At 42.3% G+C, this 18,956-nt stretch overlaps 6 protein-coding genes across 13 annotated transcripts in view; 3 read left to right on the forward strand and 3 right to left on the reverse strand.

The window, feature by feature from the left end:
• LOC116852089 (microfibrillar-associated protein 1) overlaps positions 1-578 on the reverse strand; it is a 3,194-nt gene extending 2,616 nt beyond the window's left edge. Inside the window, exons 1-2 of the mRNA XM_032832107.1 lie at positions 359-578; positions 154-287 (exon numbers count right to left, since the gene is read on the reverse strand). Coding sequence (XP_032687998.1) covers positions 154-250 — 97 coding nt within the window. The 5' untranslated portion in view covers positions 251-287; positions 359-578. The remainder of the gene's footprint in view (positions 1-153; positions 288-358) is intronic.
• LOC116852097 lies at positions 561-4,687 on the forward strand. 3 transcript variants are annotated; one of them, XM_032832115.1, is made up of 8 exons: positions 561-680; positions 774-914; positions 1,051-1,263; positions 1,708-1,798; positions 1,869-2,131; positions 2,244-2,419; positions 2,495-3,146; positions 4,132-4,687. In XM_032832115.1, exons 4-8 carry the CDS (start codon positions 1,779-1,781, stop codon positions 4,281-4,283), a joined length of 1,263 nt encoding a protein of 420 aa, XP_032688006.1. In that variant the 5' UTR covers positions 561-680; positions 774-914; positions 1,051-1,263; positions 1,708-1,778; the 3' UTR covers positions 4,284-4,687. The 3 variants fall into 3 exon arrangements, with proteins under 3 accessions (XP_032688006.1, XP_032688022.1, XP_032688013.1); XM_032832131.1 differs by lacking the exons at positions 561-680; positions 774-914 and having other exon boundaries at positions 932-1,263; positions 2,495-2,653; positions 2,792-3,146; XM_032832122.1 differs by lacking the exons at positions 561-680; positions 774-914 and having other exon boundaries at positions 932-1,263; positions 1,917-2,131.
• On the reverse strand, positions 4,103-9,069 carry LOC116852115 (importin subunit alpha-9). Of its 4 annotated transcripts, none has more exons than XR_004379707.1 (7): positions 8,542-9,069; positions 8,171-8,383; positions 7,915-8,096; positions 7,603-7,816; positions 7,251-7,422; positions 4,704-7,164; positions 4,103-4,462 (listed from the first exon to the last, which is right to left on the reverse strand). XR_004379707.1 is itself a non-coding variant. In XM_032832150.1 (7 exons), the coding sequence occupies exons 1-6, from the start codon at positions 8,815-8,817 to the stop codon at positions 7,055-7,057; spliced, it is 1,167 nt and encodes a 388-aa protein (XP_032688041.1). In that variant the 5' UTR covers positions 8,818-9,068; the 3' UTR covers positions 4,105-6,782; positions 7,047-7,054. The 4 variants fall into 4 exon arrangements, 2 of the variants coding, with proteins under 2 accessions (XP_032688041.1, XP_032688035.1); XR_004379701.1 differs by having other exon boundaries at positions 4,105-6,782; positions 6,998-7,164; XM_032832150.1 differs by having other exon boundaries at positions 4,105-6,782; positions 7,047-7,164; positions 8,542-9,068.
• Positions 4,474-7,355, forward strand: LOC116852129. Of its 3 annotated transcripts, none has more exons than XM_032832177.1 (6): positions 4,474-4,542; positions 5,556-5,694; positions 5,825-6,039; positions 6,115-6,187; positions 6,273-6,359; positions 6,622-7,355. In XM_032832177.1, exons 1-6 carry the CDS (start codon positions 4,497-4,499, stop codon positions 6,800-6,802), a joined length of 741 nt encoding a protein of 246 aa, XP_032688068.1. In that variant the 5' UTR covers positions 4,474-4,496; the 3' UTR covers positions 6,803-7,355. The 3 variants fall into 3 exon arrangements, with proteins under 3 accessions (XP_032688068.1, XP_032688077.1, XP_032688058.1); XM_032832186.1 differs by lacking the exon at positions 4,474-4,542 and adding an exon at positions 4,774-4,909; XM_032832167.1 differs by lacking the exon at positions 4,474-4,542 and having other exon boundaries at positions 5,423-5,694.
• A 2,442-nt stretch (positions 9,070-11,511) lies between the features above and the next one.
• On the forward strand, positions 11,512-16,202 carry LOC116853734 (ATP-dependent RNA helicase DHX8). Its single transcript, XM_032834915.1, has one exon. The coding sequence runs from the start codon at positions 11,828-11,830 to the stop codon at positions 15,449-15,451; it is 3,624 nt and encodes a 1,207-aa protein (XP_032690806.1). The 5' UTR covers positions 11,512-11,827; the 3' UTR covers positions 15,452-16,202.
• Positions 15,960-18,462, reverse strand: LOC116853748 (dnaJ homolog subfamily C member 1-like). Its single transcript, XM_032834943.1, has 7 exons — positions 18,301-18,462; positions 18,085-18,186; positions 17,770-17,988; positions 17,446-17,690; positions 17,055-17,358; positions 16,758-16,976; positions 15,960-16,640 (listed from the first exon to the last, which is right to left on the reverse strand). The coding sequence occupies exons 1-7, from the start codon at positions 18,460-18,462 to the stop codon at positions 16,575-16,577; spliced, it is 1,317 nt and encodes a 438-aa protein (XP_032690834.1). The 3' UTR covers positions 15,960-16,574.
• Between the last annotated feature and the right edge of the window lie 494 nt (positions 18,463-18,956).

The following is an 18,956-nucleotide window of genomic DNA, read 5'->3' on the forward strand; positions in this document are numbered from 1 at the left end:
ATATATATATATATATATATATATATATATATATATATATATATATATATATATATATATATATATAAATAGAAACAGCATCTTATCTCTTGTGAACGAAACATTAAGGCATATTCATGTTTATCAAAACATTAGCATCAATTTAGACCTGACCTTTGTCGTTCTTCACAGGCACCGCACCCGCTGTGCTCTGTATTCCCATGGGTGCGGGCGCCAAGGAATTATTCGTCACAAAATAGTCCATCATCATTTTGACGCCGTTTCGGTGGACACGTCACTGAGCAGAACTGAAAGAGAGGAGGCAAACTGAATATCAACAGATCCGTTATTCGCACGCACGTTATATTTACTTGCTTACCCTCTTTAGTTTTCTTCGACAAGCGTTTCTTTTTTTCACTCTTTTTATAGTTTCATGACTTTGTCTTGCAATGTTTTCAGCCTACACTGTAAGATTGAAAATCGCTTTATATCACTTTCTCTACTTTTCCAAACGTGTTAATTCTTCTATCCTTAACCCTGTTCCTCGTCCTGAATGTCTCTTTTCCGATAAACGCGCTACACACTTTGGTTAAGTTTATCTTGACAAACCGACACTCCGAACTTTGTTCGATTCTAAGCGCCCCCGTAGCTGTCGGAAGTTAAGCAAAGTACAGGAATCGATGTTGGTCGATAAAACAGATGTAACAATCGAACGATACCATCGAAATTCAAAATCTCGTGGTCGACTTTCGATTCAAATTGTTCATCCTCGAAACTTCTCAATTTGATTCCAGTCACGTAAAACGTATGTACAATCAGCGCCTAGGATAATTTCCTTGTAGAAAGAAGAAGAATTCGTTGTGTACGCGAATCATAAAGGAGCTTTCGATTTAGCACCATTTTCGCAAAGTTGGCAGCGGATACAGTGCTACGATGTACGTATGCAAATTAAACTCGATTACTTTGTAAATTTATTTCTGTCACTTATCGTGTCAGCTTGTCACATTTTCCCGCTCGTTATAAAACACATGGATTACACAACGCAGCAAATAAGTTGTCACGATTTTCAAGGTGCAACAGTGGCGACACGATATTATCGCTCGAAATATTTATTTATTTCTATCTCGAGATCACACTATCCTGAAGCGAGGCGATTAGCAGTGATTAGCAGTGATTAGGCGACGAATGGCAAGCGACGTCAGCATGGGCCGTATCTTTCTTGGTCCTGTCGACGCACAAGTCGCATTCTTCTATGCTAAAGAAATCGGAAAGAGCTGGACTGAGGTAAATTAACGTTACTACGCATGAAAGGTCACGTTCGAACGGTTTCTGTCAATTGCGTATCAATATCACAGTTTCTCATATAATCCCCTCTTGCTTCTCATCGAGAAGATTCGTATCATTACGAAATGGTGTTAATGTCAAAATGATCTGTTTCCCCAGTCCCAAATTCCGGACATTTTATAAAGACGTTGAACAAGGGAGAGGAGGAGGAGACATCACCACATTATATATATATATATGTGTATGTGTGTGTGTGTATGTACACATATGCACACATATGAAATATATTTTATCTATAGATAAAAATTAATTTAAAACAGCAATAAAGATCTGCTATGTACAGTAAAAGTGGAAGCTTTTGCAACGACAAAACTATTATTTTTATTTAAAATTAAGAAGAAGCAAAATTATTGTATTTATCAGGGCTGTGAATTTTCTTGATAGGATCTTTCCTTGTCAGAAACGCGTTAAAAATCCGGGAGAAAGGGCGGAAAATCGAAACCGCGAAAAACTTGATGTCTGGTGAATGCTTAAGGTAAAGTAACAAATCGGGATGCAACTGCAACATCTAGCTACAATAAAAGAACGATATTCGTTTCTTCAAGTGAATCTCTCATGTATAAAAAAGCCATACTGTTACATACAAATTCAAGATACAGTCGCGAATATACGATCTGCGAAATGGAGGAAGCCGCGGCGGACTATTCTTTACAAAGCGGAATAGATAATGACCGACCGAATGAAAAAAATTCAAATTTGATGTCGCACAATGATGGAATCCACATCGTGGAGCAGGTGACACAATTCACGTGTTCCTTATACATTTCACGTGCTGACGGTCTTCAAGATCAAGGCCACATAGTCCAAGGTTTACCAAGCTGACATACTCGTACCTATATGCATACAACGTTTAATATAGATTAAACGTAAAAACCAAAGAAGAAAATGAGCTTCTGCATATTAGTCACTCGATCGTTTAGGTTGCGAGCTGTTGCGATCCAAACTCGAGGAAGTTATCGCTGCTGTCGAACCGTTCTCGGCTTGGCGAGTCACGGAAACTCCGTGTGGTTTGATTGCTGCCTTCGCCAGAGAAAACGACGCTGAGAAACTACTGCAGCGCGGCGATCTAGGCCAAGTGTTCGGAACACCTGTACAGGTATGGAGTTTGTATTAATTAATGTGTCTGAGTGTTGTTGAAAAATCCTCTCTTGACTAATTTCATTCGCATCAGGTTGCGCGATTCTCGGCGCGGGATTCCCGGTATCGTCAAGCTGTGTTACTAAGAGGCGTGCCGTGGACAATACCACTCGAAGATATCAATTCGGCCCTGGCCAAGCAAGGAATCGTCGTTGGCAACATCGAACGTGCGAGACAGTTTGTTCGTGTTGAGGTGATTGCTCACCTTCCTAGTGTCTCGTTAAATAGCGCAACTGTTGGCGCACAATGTGCGGCACAAGCCGCATACACCTATAAAAAAAAAAAAAAAAGTTTCTTTTTGTTCGATCGTTTATTGTTTTTTCTCGCGCAGGTTTTCGACGCGGGCCATTACGAGGCCTTGCTGCGTCAAGGTCTGAACTTCTTCGGGGCGACGCGCTTTAACGGTGTTCCAGAACGCTGGTGGCGTGGCGGTAATAGTCCTGGATGCTCCAGCATGCCCTCGCAATGTGCACCAAGACAAAATGACAATACTTCGGCGACGTCGAATGTACGAGTCGTTGACGGAGTATTGCAGTGTTATCGTTGCCAGGGTTTCTGGCACGTGGCTGCCAACTGCCGGCATCTTCCACGTTGCGTCCGCTGCGGCGAGCCACACAGCGTCGAATTTTGTCCGAGACCGCGCAACAATCCTATATGCTGCCACTGCTCCGGACCTCATCACGCCGGTATATCTCGCACGACGACTCGTTCTCCTCCTTGCTGAGAATCGTCATATTTAATCACACGCATCTCACCTGCATCATTTATATCGATCAGACGAATATGCAAAGCTTTATAGCAGCTTGGAGAAAAGAACTTTGGAAGGAAATGTCGATTTCTCATCGACAAGACGGGACAAGACGAGACACGCAACGCGCGAAAGTTATTCACGATTCGCTTCAGGAATTCAGCCGGACACTATGCGCGTAACAAATTGCTCGTCGCTGTCTCGTTATCGCCTCATTATTTCCGCAATAACAAATAATTCCTGTTTACGTACGTTAATTAACTGAGCATACTGAAGAGCTGGGTCGAATGCAGTCAGGCACAGTGGAAAAGAAGGCATCAGTGTCATTCTACAATAGATGTTTTAAGTTCTAGGACTTATGATTTAAGCTCTAAATTGTGATGTATTTTCGACACGTTTATCGCGCTGCTCTAATCTCTAAGTCTTAAGCGAGTTGGCTAACTTTATTTTTCAAAGCTTAGGACTTGAGACTTAAAACTGATGTAATTTCTCTAAGTCACGATCTACAATAGATGATTTAAACCTTAAAAACTGATCAATCAAATTTGAGGAGAATAATCAACTGTGAGTGTTTAGTTTTTTAAGATTTAAATCACTTATTGTAGGCCGGGACTAAAGCATAAGGTTTAGCACTTAAAACACTTATTGTAGAATAGGAATTAACGAAACTGCCAATTTTCGTGAAATACGACTCATTCATGGGTTAAATTACTTATTTTTTTAAATCGCGTAGCATCTTTTGCACATAAATCACTTCTGTCCCTAACGTGTTACTTGCTTTACTAAAAAGATTTCATGCTAAAATTATCGGGACACTCACGCGTTATACAGACACACATACACACACACACGCGCGCGCGCACATACACACATACACACACCTGGTACAGTAGGTCTATAATCTCTTTCATTATTTATTGCAGGATATAGGCAATGTCCAGTCAGGTTACAATTGTCCAATGCGACGCCCGTGAGCATTACGTTGAGTACAACTCATATAGGAGGTCAATATCCAGCGAGCGCCGTGAACAAATCGAACCCTTCGTGCCATTCGCTGAGACAAGGCCACTATTAAGGATTGTGTTTGTCGAGCAAAATTACATACAGGAGAACATTAACGTCATCAGCATGTTTGAGCACTCATTGTAACTGGGATAAGAGTCGAGCAATTTGCATATCTTACTGTTGCGCAATTACTTATCGCTTGTTGCAAGCGAAATTTCGTGATACCATATGCAGAACGGTTCAAGTAAACTGTGTGAAAGCGAAAACACATGTTGTATAAATAATGTCGACAAGCTCTTTCGACCGAGAGAAATTTCACTCATACATAAGTACATAAGTATACGCAATATCTTATATTTTACATATACAAGAATAAATTGCCATCGCTTCCGAAACTTATTCAACGCGCTTGTGTCGTATGTATAATGTTTTTCTAGGAAGATGTAAGAAAATACATTTATGTGTGCTTGGAGACATTGATCGTTGGTACCTTTTGTTAAATTGACGAATGGTCGCTTCTCTTCTTTTTCACAGTGATCTCTTAAATATGGTCAAGAGTCCACAGATTTACGTTACTATCCGAGGAATCGTACTCCACCGTTTCGTCCCACTTTCTTCGCCCTAGTCCCCGAGAATGTGGGTCTCCCCACCGGTATATCGCTGCCACTAGGTGATACTTCGCGACCATGGGAGAGGGTAGGTACGCGCGGCTGTCACATTATTGCTCACCATTCGATCGGCTAGTAGTCCGATTCTACCCGTGACGGTTAATGTGTCTATTATAATTATATATAATCTATACTCGTCCACATCATTCTCGTAGCCAGTCCAACCGGTTCTAACCGATGATCTCGAGAAAGGTAGCTTTGTTTTTTGCCGAGTAATTTTTCATGCAAAATCAAGAACTCGAAGACATTTGCATAAATCACGCAAGCCTAGCAAAATATCGAATAACGTCGCGTGGTGAGTTTGACGATTTTGTTCGAAATATCGCAAAGTGTTGGCGAAAAAGTGAGACGAATGATGGAAAGTTGCATGCAGCGTTCCCCGTGCAAGTTGTGAATTTTCTTTAAAGTATTATTAAGTAACTGGGGAATGTTGTTTACGGGTATCCGAATTTGTATGTCATGTAAGAGATTCTAAAACGTTATGAAGGATTTACGAAGATACAAGATCACGCAACGGTGATCACGGCGAGAAGGGAACCAATGTTTTAAACAAAAAAGTAAAAAAAAAAGGACAGAAAAGATGCATTCGTTAGACTTACGGACGTTCCTTCTTGTCGCGTCAACATGTAGTTTAACCGTGCAGCAACCAACGTTCTTCAGAAATACATTTAAAGGTTTGAGCGGCCTCACCTTGAGTTCCACGGCGCTCGCAAGTGACGAGATAAGAGTTGTTTATTATCACGAACAGACAGTGGCGGTGGTAGATCTTGGTCCGAGAAATGTGTTGCACGACTGCAATATAATCGAAGTATAGTAAGTGGATTTCCGTACCTAAAATGCAAGTAACTAAAAAAAGTTTAAGCTATCGAAAACCAGTCTTCGGAGCGCTTCACACTTTTTTCTTGTAGTGTACTATCTTGACATGCATCATTGACTCTTTCAGCAAGCCATCAGAGGCTACCGAAGTTCTACGAAACTTGTCTATGACTTTACATCCACAAGTGGTGTCATTTCAGGAGATTACAAGACTCATGCAACAATGCGAATTGTTGGATAGCATTCGAGTGGAAACCACATCCGCTCTATCCACCAACGTACTGAGCAGAGGGACTCGCATAGCCGCAAGTTCCATCACTTTGCTCTCCGGCATTCTGCCGGGTTAGTTACTCGTATTACTAATGAATCACGTAATCTCTGGCCGAACTCGTTAACAAAGGTTAATCCGTATTCTAGGAACGAAATGGTGCGGTACGGGTGACATAGCTGAGAATTATCACGACTTGGGCGACGTACCTTACGTCGACAGGTAAGATACTTTCGTTATCGAGAGACACAAGGACACGAAATTTCGATTTTCGGAAACTTGAAGAATTGTCAAATTTGCTTTTCAGATGCTGTCGTACCCACGATCTCTGTCCTATAAAGATCCGTGCTCAACAGACCCGTTACAATCTCACGAATTATTCCCTGTACACCAAGTAAGAGCTCATTAGTTGAACTTCAAATATAAATCACCGCGTTTTCCGCGACAAGAGCGAAAAAAACATTTTTACCGTAATGTGTTTTGTGACCATGTCACTGTGTATTCTTTTATTTCAATTGTTAATTCTCATCTCATTAGATCATTAATTACCTAACACAATATTAGGATCTACGTTCCAATATTAAGATCTACCGTTCGACGGAGTTTCAAAATTGTTACTCTCACACATTCAGTTTTAAACGTTTCACCATTTACAGGTCACATTGTACTTGCGACAAGGCGCTTTATCAGTGCTTGAAGGCTGCCAACCATCCAACGGCGAATCTACTGGGGCAAATTTATTTCAATATCGTCAAGGTGGAATGTATAGAAGACATACGACACACCATCTCCTCGGAACCGTTAAGAAAATTTGTACCTGTGAAGAGAGAGTATTAGTTGTGAAGGATATTAATTATATATATGGTCTTTATATACAAATTACACAACACAGCACGCCATGACGTCGTTCAAAGGCTTACCACACTTTATGGAAATTGACAAAATTAGTCATTATAAGTATTATTTGAAGGATACGACATTTTTTATACTATATTTATACAGCATGGGATTTATATATTGTCTGATACGCACTTTTCTGAATTGTAATTTTATAGTCACTTTCTTAAAGGAGATCCCTTACATTTTGTTTCATGCACATTTTCCAATTGACAAGATAGCCTGATCCAATGACGATAAGAAAGGTATAATGTCTCTTATATATTGACTAGTACTGAGTGACTTGTGATTGTACAAATTTCCTGCAACAATTCACACTGACATAGGTGGATTGTTTCCTCTTTTACGTCTCATAAGAAAAAAAAAAGTAGAAAAGAATGACATGTACCTATTAACCAGAGAGCTTCCTTTCTGATATGTATATATTGATGCGATAATAATGTATTCAATAAAATACACAGATCTTCCTGTGAATATTTTGAATTCCTCAGAAGAATGTTTGTTTTATCCTCGTGAGAGTTATGTAACATATTAGCCAATATACGTACAGATGCTGTAATCTAAAGAGCAAAAAAGACTGAAATAATATACCATTGGTACTGAGTGTTCCATAGACTCTGCATTCGCTGCGGACGTTCTCGTGCCGACAGCGTCATTCTACTTTTATTGTTTGCTATATGATGAAGGAAAACAAAAGTGTCCAGAGCGAATGCAGCCATAGTTGTCACATAGATAACAACCTCTGTAGTGTTAAAGACATTAATTGTCTTATCTAAGCTGCAACAATGAAGACGATCGACAATCTGCGACAAAATGGACGAGTGCAAAAGATTTGGATATGTAGCAAATACAGTTGAAGAGGACAGCAGAGCTAACAACCAAGCAAAATTTGGATCTTTGTACAGAAGATTTTGCTTTAGAGTAGCATGAATAAGTTCCAGCATCTCCTTTTCTCTGAAAATATTAAAAATGTATTAGATCTGCTCACAAACTTTTACCTCTTGCTCTCCTATCATTGATTTGTATGAAAATGGACAATGGTGCTTACTTACGATATCTCATAAAATCCTACATGTACATAGTGTAAAATTGCATATATCACAGAAGAAAGAATCGTATCATCACAATTGTTCAATAATAAAATTAGATGCTTTAGACAGTTTTGGGCATGTAGAACAAAGAAAGCCTTCTTACTTCCTGCGATCAAATTACCAATTGTCCAAATACACACATCCTAGCAAAATATAAATGATTGTTCTTAGTTAAAATAAACAACTATACACTCAGCTTAATATCACTCAAGTTTACCAGCAAAGCATAGTTTAAACTTTCTAGTTCAGTAAGCAGATATGGGACAACAGCTTTTCCTAGCGCAGTACAGGCTTTTGTATTTCCAAGAGCAATGTTACAGCAGCAATTTGCTGCGTATAATTGGAGAGTTGGATTACCGCCAGAAAGATCACGTATCAAGCCTGATAAGTTTTGATCAATTTTTAAGAAGGAATTAATATTTTCCTCACACTGGAAAGAATACATAATATAAGTTATATTATGTTATATTGGTTTGTTACCCATAGATTCATGATTTATTAATTATAAATATTGCAATCTTACATACGATTCGCAAGGATAATGTTGTGTTGTCCAACAAGACTGATCAGTATGTCAATAGAACGTACCTGAATAAGAACATTAGGCAAATATCTGTAATCCTCGCAGGATATTCTCTTTTTCCTAAGAAGCTTTGCCCTTTCGTTAACGTAATCAATTGAAAAGAATTCGTTCTTGGAAGATTCTCCCAAACTTGCGCGATTTTTATTCCAAGCGGACGTACGATCCTTCTTTCTTTTTGCTAAAGTAGCTTCTCGTAATCCCACTCGTGCTGTCTCAAGGGTGTTATCATTATACGGCTGGAATTGTACAGTCTCATCTATTTGATCATCGGTGGTCTGCATCTCAAATTGAATTCGATTAAATTTTCGTCGCAGTCACACGCGAAGCATTACGCACATTCACGTTAGGTTAAAAATTTGAATAGCAGGGATTCAAACCGCGTTTTCTCTTTTTCTTCAATAGGTGCAATAGATTTGCTTTTTACCGGTCAATAGATTTGTTATCGAGTTGCGAGAAATGAACGTAAAATGGCGCTAATGTGAAATCACAGATGTCTATACTAAACTAGATTGCTAACAATTGCTCTGTTCTTTTTGGCTGCACTGCTAAACTAGTGCAATAAGTTAAAATGAGAAAACATATATGTGTCTCGCTTTAACTTATTGCACCAGTTCAGCAATGTAGCGTAAAAGAACAGGCCTATTAGCTCCTGCACACAGGACGCGGTAATGCATCCATTCCAATTGCTTAACACATCTTGACACATATGTACATAGAAATGCACAAATTGTAACGTTGTGCACGATTCAATTAGAACAAAGTGTGTACTAATGTATATATGTCGGGTAGAGTTAGGATTATTTTTCAACTATGCTTATACTTTGGTATTTTTTAATAATAAATAATAAAATCTAAATAATAAAAAAGATATTATCCACTTCACGTCGCAAATGCCAGTCTTTTTTCAAGCTGCTACGCTTATTAACTTTAATTTTCACTAGAAAACATTGGGTGCTTTCCAATTGCAATATCCCTAGACACTTTCATGCACACGGCGACACAAGTTGCATTACAATTATTGTAGATTGCGTTCCGAAATTCACTGTCAGTACTGAAAATCTATAGTTCATGTTACGTATATTATAGAATTTCAATACTGACAGTGAATTTTGGAACGCAGCCGTAATCGTCGACACAAGACTACACATCCGTACTCAGCTCGAGGGCTACTAGTCCGCTGTGTAAACTAGTGTTTTCTAGTGAAAATTAAAGTTGATAAGCGTAGCGTCTTGAAAAGAGACTGGCATTTGCAACGTGAAGTGGATAATAGGTTTGTTCGCGTCGCATGCCCAACATGTTTTTACTCGCTCCAACGCACTCTGATTGGCTCATGTCACCACGCGGACCAATCAGAGTATGTTGGAGCGAGTAGGAGCACGTTGGGGCATGCGACGCGAATAAACCTAATATCTTTTTGGTTAAGCGACAGTTTCCCGAAAAGTGGAGGGGATAATGTTGGTATCAAGGAAAATCTCTACACGATATAATTTAAAGACTTGTTCATTGTAACTGCACTGCTGAACTGGTGCAATAAATTGAAGTGAGATAAATATACGTTTTCTTACTTTAACCTTTTGCATTAGTTCAGCAGTGTGCAGTTACAAAGAATAGATCTTTAACTTATATCGTGTAGAGATTTTCCTTGGTACCAACATTATCCTCTCCATTTTTCGGGAAACTGTCGTCTAACCATCATTTTTATTATTTAGATTTTATTATTTATTATTAAAAAATACCAAAATATAAACATAGTTGAAAAATAATCCTAACCTTATCCGACATACATACACATTAGTACACACTTTGTTCCAATTGAATCGTGCACAACGTTACACTTTGTGCATTTCTGTGTACATATGTGTCAAAATGTGTAAAGCCCGTATCAGACTATAGATTAGGATTGAGATTAATTAAAATTGAGCCAATCAGAGCAAAATTGATTAGGCTCAAGTTTGATGAACTTTCCTCTGATTGACCAATTTTCAATTCAATCTCAATCTTAATCCATAGTCTGATACGGGCTTTAAGCAATTGGAAAGCACCCACTAGTTTACACAGCCGACTAGTAGCCCTCGAGCTGAGTACGGATGTGTAGTGTTGTGTCGATGATTACGACGATTGGAATGCAACTTGTGTCGCCGTGTGCATGAAAGTGTCTAGGGATATTGTAATTGAAAAGCACCTAATGCTTGCCGTACGGCAGAAGTTCGCGCGACAGCCAATCAATATGTTGTTTTTCCGTAAGAGTTAGAAGGTTATTACGGAAAGCAGCATATTGATTGGCTGTCGTGCAAACTTCTGCCGCGCAGCAAGCATTACCGCATCCTGTGTGCAGGAGCCATAAGGCTAGTGGCACACAAAAAAACTTAAGTAAAACGAAAAGCAGTAAAACGTAAACAGTAAGCAAATTGACCAATCACAGTCATTGATTCTTCTTACGGTCCAAGAATCAACGACTGTGATTGGTCAATTTGCTTATTGTTTACGTCTTACTGCTTAAGTTTTTCTGTGTGCCACAGTCCTTACTCCGCATATTGTAGACGACGCTTAATGGTCCGAGAATTAACGACTGTGATCGGTCAATTTGCTTACTGCTTACGTCTTACTGCTTAGGCTGAGTTCCTACTGAGCGCGTCACGTGTCGCGTCGTCTGCCTGAGTCACGAGTTAGCCAATCAAATCCTCTAATTGGGATGACGCGCGCGCGACGCACGACGCACTTGTTCCAATGGAACGATTTGATTAGTTAACTCGTGACGCAGGCAGACGACGCGACGCGTTGCGCGCTCAGTGGGAACTCAGCCTTAAGTTTTTCCGTAAGAGCTAGAAGATTATTACGGAAAGCAGCATATTGATTGGCTGTTGCATGAACTTCCGCCGCGCGGCAAGTGTTGCCGCGTCCTGTGGGCAGGAGCCATTAGTGGGCGCAAGTCACGTGCACCAATCACGCGGAGCCCCCCTATGGCTAGTCTTTACTCAAAGGTCGCTACGTAAAAATCGGCTAAAACATATGACGTGTCGCTCTCAGTTTCTCTCTGCTTTAAGCGTGTAGTGTACGCGAGCGTAGTGAGTCAGACGCAAAGAGTTAACCAAAATAACGTTAAAACTTGCACGAACATGTTCGGACCTGATTTTTTTGGAATTCGTACCTCAGTACCTTGAATGAAAAGACAATAGAGATAAGTCTGAGTCCAAGTAAAATAATAAGAGAGGCAAAGAGCTAACCTTTGTGCAATCTCACAGTTTTGAGGTTATAAAAGTCAACATCGGAAATTGTCAGTCGGCTGTAATAATGGAGGAAGTCACAAAGCTAGAGCACTTGTCTCTGGTGTCGAAGATCTGCACAGAGTTGGAAAACCATCTGGGCTTGAACGACAAGGACTTGGCCGAATTCATCATACATCTGGCCGAGAAGAACGACACATTCCCGACGTTTAAAAAGATATTGATCGAGAATGGAGCCGAGTTTTCGGATTCCTTTATGGCGAATCTTCTGAGGATAATACAGCATATGAAGCCCGTCAAAGCGTGTCCGGAAAAGAAGCCGTCCAATACAATGAGCAAGCAGGAGCTGGTGTTAAGATTTCCTGCGTTAGCGCTGCCGAACGAGGACGTGCAGCGTTCCAATAACAAAGTCGACACCAATTCCAAGGATGAGGATATCGTGAACGACGTAATGGCTTCCCTGGAGGCGTTCGCACCGTCGAGCAGGAAGCAAGCGAGCACGAGCAGCAGCGAGAAGAGGAGCAAACGACACGCGAGAAAGAGTGGAAGCAGGAGCCGAAGCAGGAGTAGGTCGCGAGACAGAAGGAGACACAGATCGAGAACACCATCGAGGCGCAGGGAGAGACGACGTAGAACTCGATCGCGCTCGAAATCTCGTGATCGAACTCGTCGGCGGTCGTCAAGGTCACGGGAACGCCGGGTAACGAGCGGCAATGACGGCAGATGGTCGCGAAGGACGCGCGAACGCGGTGGACGCGGCGGACGCGGCGAGCGTTCGAGGTCGGGTTCTGTCGAGGAACTCGCGGTGGAGCCGGAGGTCACCAAGATTTACGCGGGCAAAGTGGCCAACATCGTGCCGTTTGGCTGTTTCGTCTCACTAGAGGGTCTGAGGCGTAGGTGGGAAGGTCTGGTGCACATCTCCCAGCTGAGAAGAGAAGGCCGCGTGGCGAACGCGAGCGACGTCGTCTCCAGAGGCCAGAGGGTTCTGGTGAAAGTTCTTAGCGTCGGCGGGCAGAAGGTGTCGCTGAGCATGAAGGACGTTGACCAAGAGACCGGCAGGGACTTAAATCCTGTGGCGCCAGCAGTCGGTGTGAAAGCCGAAGAGGATGAGAAGCACCTGCGCAACCCGGACCGGCCGACGTCGCTACTGGAGCTACAAGGCAACTACGACGAGGACGAGACGTACTCACGCAAACGCGTCCAACGACTCTCATCGCCAGAGAAGTGGGAGATCAAGCAGATGCTCGCGGCCTCGTGCATTGACAGGAGCGAGCTACCCGAGTTCGACACGGAAACAGGCATTCTGCCGCGCGAAGACGACGAGGAGGAGGATGTGGAGATCGAGCTGGTGGAGGAGGAGCCGCCGTTTCTTCATGGCCATGGTAGGGCGCTCGGCGATCTCAGCCCCGTGCGCATTGTCAAGAATCCAGACGGTTCGCTTGCGCAGGCGGCGATGATGCAAAGCGCCTTGGCGAAGGAGCGCCGCGAACAGAAGATGTTGCAGCGCGAGCAGGAGATGGACTCGGTGCCGGCCGGCCTTAACAAGAACTGGATTGACCCGCTGCCGGAAGCTGAAAGCAGGACCCTCGCGGCCAACATGCGCGGCATCGGCCTGCAGACGCAGGACCTGCCCGAGTGGAAGAAGCACGTGATAGGCGGCAAGAAGTCGTCGTTCGGTAAGAAGACCAACCTGACCCTGCTCGAACAGCGGCAGAGTCTACCGATCTATAAGCTGCGCGACGACCTCGTCAAAGCCGTGACCGATAATCAGATCTTGATCGTGATCGGCGAGACCGGCTCTGGTAAAACGACGCAGATCACGCAGTACCTGGCCGAGGCGGGCTTCACGGCGCGCGGCAAGATTGGCTGCACGCAGCCGAGGCGGGTCGCCGCAATGAGCGTGGCGAAGCGGGTGGCCGAGGAGTTCGGTTGCTGCCTCGGCCAAGAGGTCGGCTATACCATTCGTTTCGAGGACTGCACCGGACCGGAGACTAGCATCAAGTACATGACCGACGGTATGCTGCTGCGTGAGTGCCTGATGGACCTCGACCTCAACATGTACTCGGTAATCATGCTGGATGAGGCGCACGAGCGTACGATCCACACCGACGTGCTGTTCGGCCTGTTGAAACAGGCGGTCGGCCGGCGGCCTGACCTCAAGCTTATCGTCACCAGTGCCACGTTGGACGCTGTCAAGTTCTCGCAGTACTTCTTCGAAGCGCCGATATTCACAATACCCGGTCGCACCTTCGAGGTCAATGTGATGTACACGAAAGAGCCGGAGACAGACTATCTCGACGCGGCCCTCATCACCGTCATGCAGATACATCTGCGCGAGCCGCCAGGCGACATTCTACTGTTCCTCACCGGCCAGGAGGAGATAGACACCGCTTGCGAGATCCTCTACGAGCGCATGAAGTCCCTGGGCCCGGACGTGCCGGAGCTGATCATCTTGCCGGTCTACTCGGCGTTACCCTCGGAGATGCAGACGAGGATATTTGAACCGGCGCCGCCCGGCTCGCGCAAGGTCGTCATCGCCACCAACATCGCTGAAACCAGCCTGACGATCGATGGCATCTACTATGTTGTAGACCCGGGTTTCGTCAAGCAGAAGGTATACAACTCCAAGACCGGCATGGACAGTCTGATTGTCACGCCGATCAGCCAGGCAGCGGCGAAACAGCGCGCCGGCAGGGCCGGTAGAACTGGCCCTGGTAAGTGTTATCGCCTCTACACGGAACGGGCGTATCGCGACGAAATGCTGCCGACGCCGGTGCCAGAGATTCAACGTACGAACCTCGCCACGACAGTGCTGCAGCTCAAGACCATGGGCATCAATGATCTCCTGCACTTCGACTTTATGGACGCGCCGCCAGTCGAATCGCTCATCATGGCATTGGAGTCGCTGCATAGCCTGAGCGCTCTCGACAACGAGGGTTTGCTCACGCGCCTTGGCCGGCGAATGGCGGAATTTCCGCTGGAACCGAACCTCTCCAAGATGCTCATCATGAGCGTGCATTTGCAGTGCTCCGACGAAATTCTCACCATTGTCAGCATGCTGTCTGTGCAAAACGTTTTTTATAGACCCAAGGACAAGCAGGCTCTGGCCGATCAAAAGAAGGCCAAGTTCAATCAGGCCGAGGGTGATCACTTGACGCTGCTGGCGGTCTACAATTCCTGGAAGAACAACAAGCTCAGCAATGCCTGGTGCTACGAGAACTTTGTGCAAATCAGGACGCTGAAACGCGCCCAGGACGTGCGCAAGCAACTCTTGGGTATAATGGACCGACACAAACTGGACGTAGTGTCGGCCGGCAAGAACACTGTGCGCATACAGAAAGCGGTGTGTTCTGGCTTCTTTAGGAACGCCGCGAAGAAAGATCCGCAGGAGGGATATAGGACACTAGTGGACAGCCAGGTGGTTTATATTCATCCGAGCAGCGCGCTGTTCAATCGCCAGCCGGAGTGGGTCATCTACCATGAGCTGGTGCAGACTACCAAGGAGTACATGAGAGAGGTGACGACCATCGACCCCAAGTGGCTGGTGGAGTTTGCGCCGGCCTTCTTCAAATTCAGTGATCCCACCAAGCTCAGCAAGTTTAAGAAAAATCAAAGACTGGAACCGCTTTACAACAAGTACGAGGAACCGAACGCCTGGAGGATATCCAGGGTCCGCAGACGACGTAATTAAATGGACACATCGATGAACAAACGACTATATTTCCACTACGGACAGTTTCGCGCACGTCTGTACATACATGTACATAATATTTTCTATTTCGATTTCAAAAGTATTGATCTCTTCAGATTCGAAGAGTCTAGTTCGAGATAATATTTCTAATCGTTCTTTCGCGACAACTCGTGTCAGCAGTGACAAGATCTGCTGGAATGAAAAATGAGATGTTTTTATTTCGCACGTGTAACATTTTTAATCATCCAGTTGCAGTTCCTTTCGATATGCATACGAAGCGAGTGTATATACATCTCATCTCGTTAGGAAACAAGTAACGAAAACTAACAAATAATGTTGTGAGGATATCGATTCGATATTTTATTGTTATTATAAATTGTAAACAGACATCATAGAAAACGGTGAAACGTATTGTAATTGTCGAATTATATACAAGGATGCAAGAAAATTATTTACAGATATCTGCGTGTGTGTATATACTTGTAAATATTTTGTAAATATACAGGTCATAAACGTATCTATTCACGCGTCGCATTATATCTCCACAGTAGCCTTTGTTGATATTTGTGTTGTTAGTACCTGCTTTGGTAGAATTTACACACGATACAAATTCTAATAATCAGTCTTTTAGAAAAGAGGACATATTTGAGATTATAAGTTTTCAGTCTTTTTTCCCTCTTGATTAATTATTAAATTTATTAAATAAATACATTCTCGCGATAAACATTTAATAAGATGACATGGAAAAACATTCATTTTCTCTTGCTTGTTCCTTTCTTCTTTCCATCCTTCCTTTCCTTTTTTAGATTTCTTATTGTACCATGGTGACAAAGTCAATTATTCATGGATACATGTATGTAAACGCGAAACATGATTGAAATATTTGTATGCAAAAAAAATGTGTAGGAAATTTATAATTTTTCCAAAAAAAAAGATCAATTGATATATTTTGTAATAAGGAAATATCACTTCTCGCTCCTGTACTTATAATATGATTCGATAATATCTTTTTTCCTTTTATATATATATATATATATATGTATAGTTCAGTAATACTATTTCTCTTGGCTCGATGGTATAAAGTACATTTTGTCGAAAAAAACAACATCCTATACAAGTTGAACTATTGAGATTGTTGCTTCTTTTTCACTAGTTCCACCAATTGCCTGTAGCGTGCTTGGCATTCATCCTGTAAGCAATAATTTCAAGAGTTATGGAAATAAACACAAATCGGAGATTTCAATAAATTTCTTCATATAATTTCGTTTCCCCCATAACAAGTATATTCTCTATAGTGATATCGTACCCTTGTCTTTCCTTCGACGCAATTTGCAATCTTCTCCCACCTGTCTATAGATACACCTTTGGGATATTTCGTTAGGGCAGCTTCTAAAGCCCTTTGCTGTTCTTGGCTCCAATCAGCAGTGTTCATTGTATTTTCAATGCGGGTCTTAATCTTCTTTGGTCTTTCCTCTGCAGGGATCTCCTCCACTGGTTCGCCAGGCTTCAAGCCTTCGTCTTTTATCTAAAACAAGATGAAATATATACGTTAATATAACGCTGGGAAATCTTAGGAAATGCACAAATTTAACGGTAGCCTAACCTTTTTAGCCATGTGTGTAACTTCAGCGACGGTACGATTCATAATATTCGCAATTTTTTCCCATCGTTCCGGCGTTCCTCCAGGATACTTTTTTACATATTTTATCAGCTCTAATATGTCATTATCGGTCCACAAGCCACCCGACAGCGTTGACTTTTCATAGACATGATTCGTGTAATCACAGTCCTTCTTTGTAGTCTCTTTAACATTGCTACCGCTTCTTTCTTGTGGGGTAAAACCGGTCCTACGTTTTCTAACCCCGCGCGACACTGTTTCCGGCTCAGATTGTTCATTCTCTTGTGCTCTGGAGTATAGTTAAGTTCGCATTTCTTTTTAACTATTTCAAAGTTGAATAAATTATAATACATAAAGAGCTGTGCTATATACTTACAATGCTTCTTCCTCTTCCTGTTTCTTCCTCTCTTTCCTATCCTTCAAAAGTTGAATTGTAAGACGAATGGTAGACGGTACAGCTATCACGGAACTTATCAGCCATCTAGGCAATTGAAATGGAAGAGTGTTCCACATGGTTGGAGTGGGAATTTTTTCCAAAATATCAGCCAAATCTGGGACATCCATCTTGCTCTTTCTATTTTTTTTTTGCATTTTTTGAAGTTTGCTACCTAAAACTTGTTCCTGCAATCACAACATGATTGTACAATACTGACCTTTATATTCAACAAAGAATGATTTCTAGTGCAAAATTGATACTTACATAAGTATATCGTTTTTCAAAGTATGCTGCCCATGCTACAAGATACTGTCCTATCGTGATGACTGTAAATAAAATGATACTCATTTCCAGTAGTCCCATTTTCCGTACATGACGGTAGTAGTATACCGCCGATCGCCAATTTGGCAAACCATTGACAAGCACATTGTCATATCGTTGCCTCTTTCCAGGATCTTTTAAAATATCATAAACAGCAACTAACTATAAAAAAAAAAAAAACAGAAACATGAAAAACTACCAATGTGATTTCAGTCACTCTTGTATCTTCCGTGCTGCATTATTTTCTGAACAAAGTACCTTTCTAAATTGTTGTTCTGCATCCTCTGCAGAGTTCTTGTCTGGATGCAACTGCAACGACAGACGTCTGAAAGCTTTCTTAACCTCGGAGGCGTTCGCAGACTGAGAAAAAAGAAATTATACTCATCGGTTATCGAGGTTTACGTATTGCTGCACGTGTATTTTTAATGGAATTTCATGTCGAGTCATCTCAGATGTGTATTAAAGATAATATACCTGCGTAACGCCCAATACTTCGTAGAAATTTTGATTGACCTCCTCGACCACATCGAACACCTCCAATTCGTCGTTGTCCCATGCATGGGAAAATCTAAACGCGTTCAGAAAATAGAAAATCTCAAAAGTGATCAATGGTACGTTCATTTTTGTCCACTGCATATAGACATAGTTATTAATACACCCGCGTTTCTTCAGTGCTCTGTGCGAAAATCAAATTTTTCTAAGACATAGTGTTGTTTTTCAGTGAAGATTCTCCTTTATCGGCCAAGAATACGAAGAATTAGGTTAGAAATCCTCTCTTTGACGTAACTGCCACATTGCAATTATTTCTTATTTGCGATTCTCTCTCTCTCTCTCTCTCTCTCTCTCTCTCTCTCTCTCTCTCTCTCTCTCTCTCAATGCTGACTTTAAACGTCTACTTAGCCGAAATCCCTAAGCTATTAATCGATATATCACTGGAAATTGGAAACAGGCGACTGCGATATATCAAAATGGAGACAGGCGCTGTCGCACGACCGATGAATCGATATATGTTCGATTCTTTTTTAGCTCAAGGATCGACTTTTCTTTTGAATTTCCACTTTCAAATTCGATCAATTCCAAACTACTAATCTGATACGAAGGTAGCACAGAACAGAATCAAAAAGTCGTTA

Source organism: Odontomachus brunneus, unplaced genomic scaffold, assembly GCF_010583005.1.
Source record: "Odontomachus brunneus isolate Ranch 3 - 2012 unplaced genomic scaffold, Obru_v1 Obru_scaffold_006, whole genome shotgun sequence".
NCBI classification, from domain to species: Eukaryota; Metazoa; Arthropoda; class Insecta; order Hymenoptera; family Formicidae; genus Odontomachus; species Odontomachus brunneus.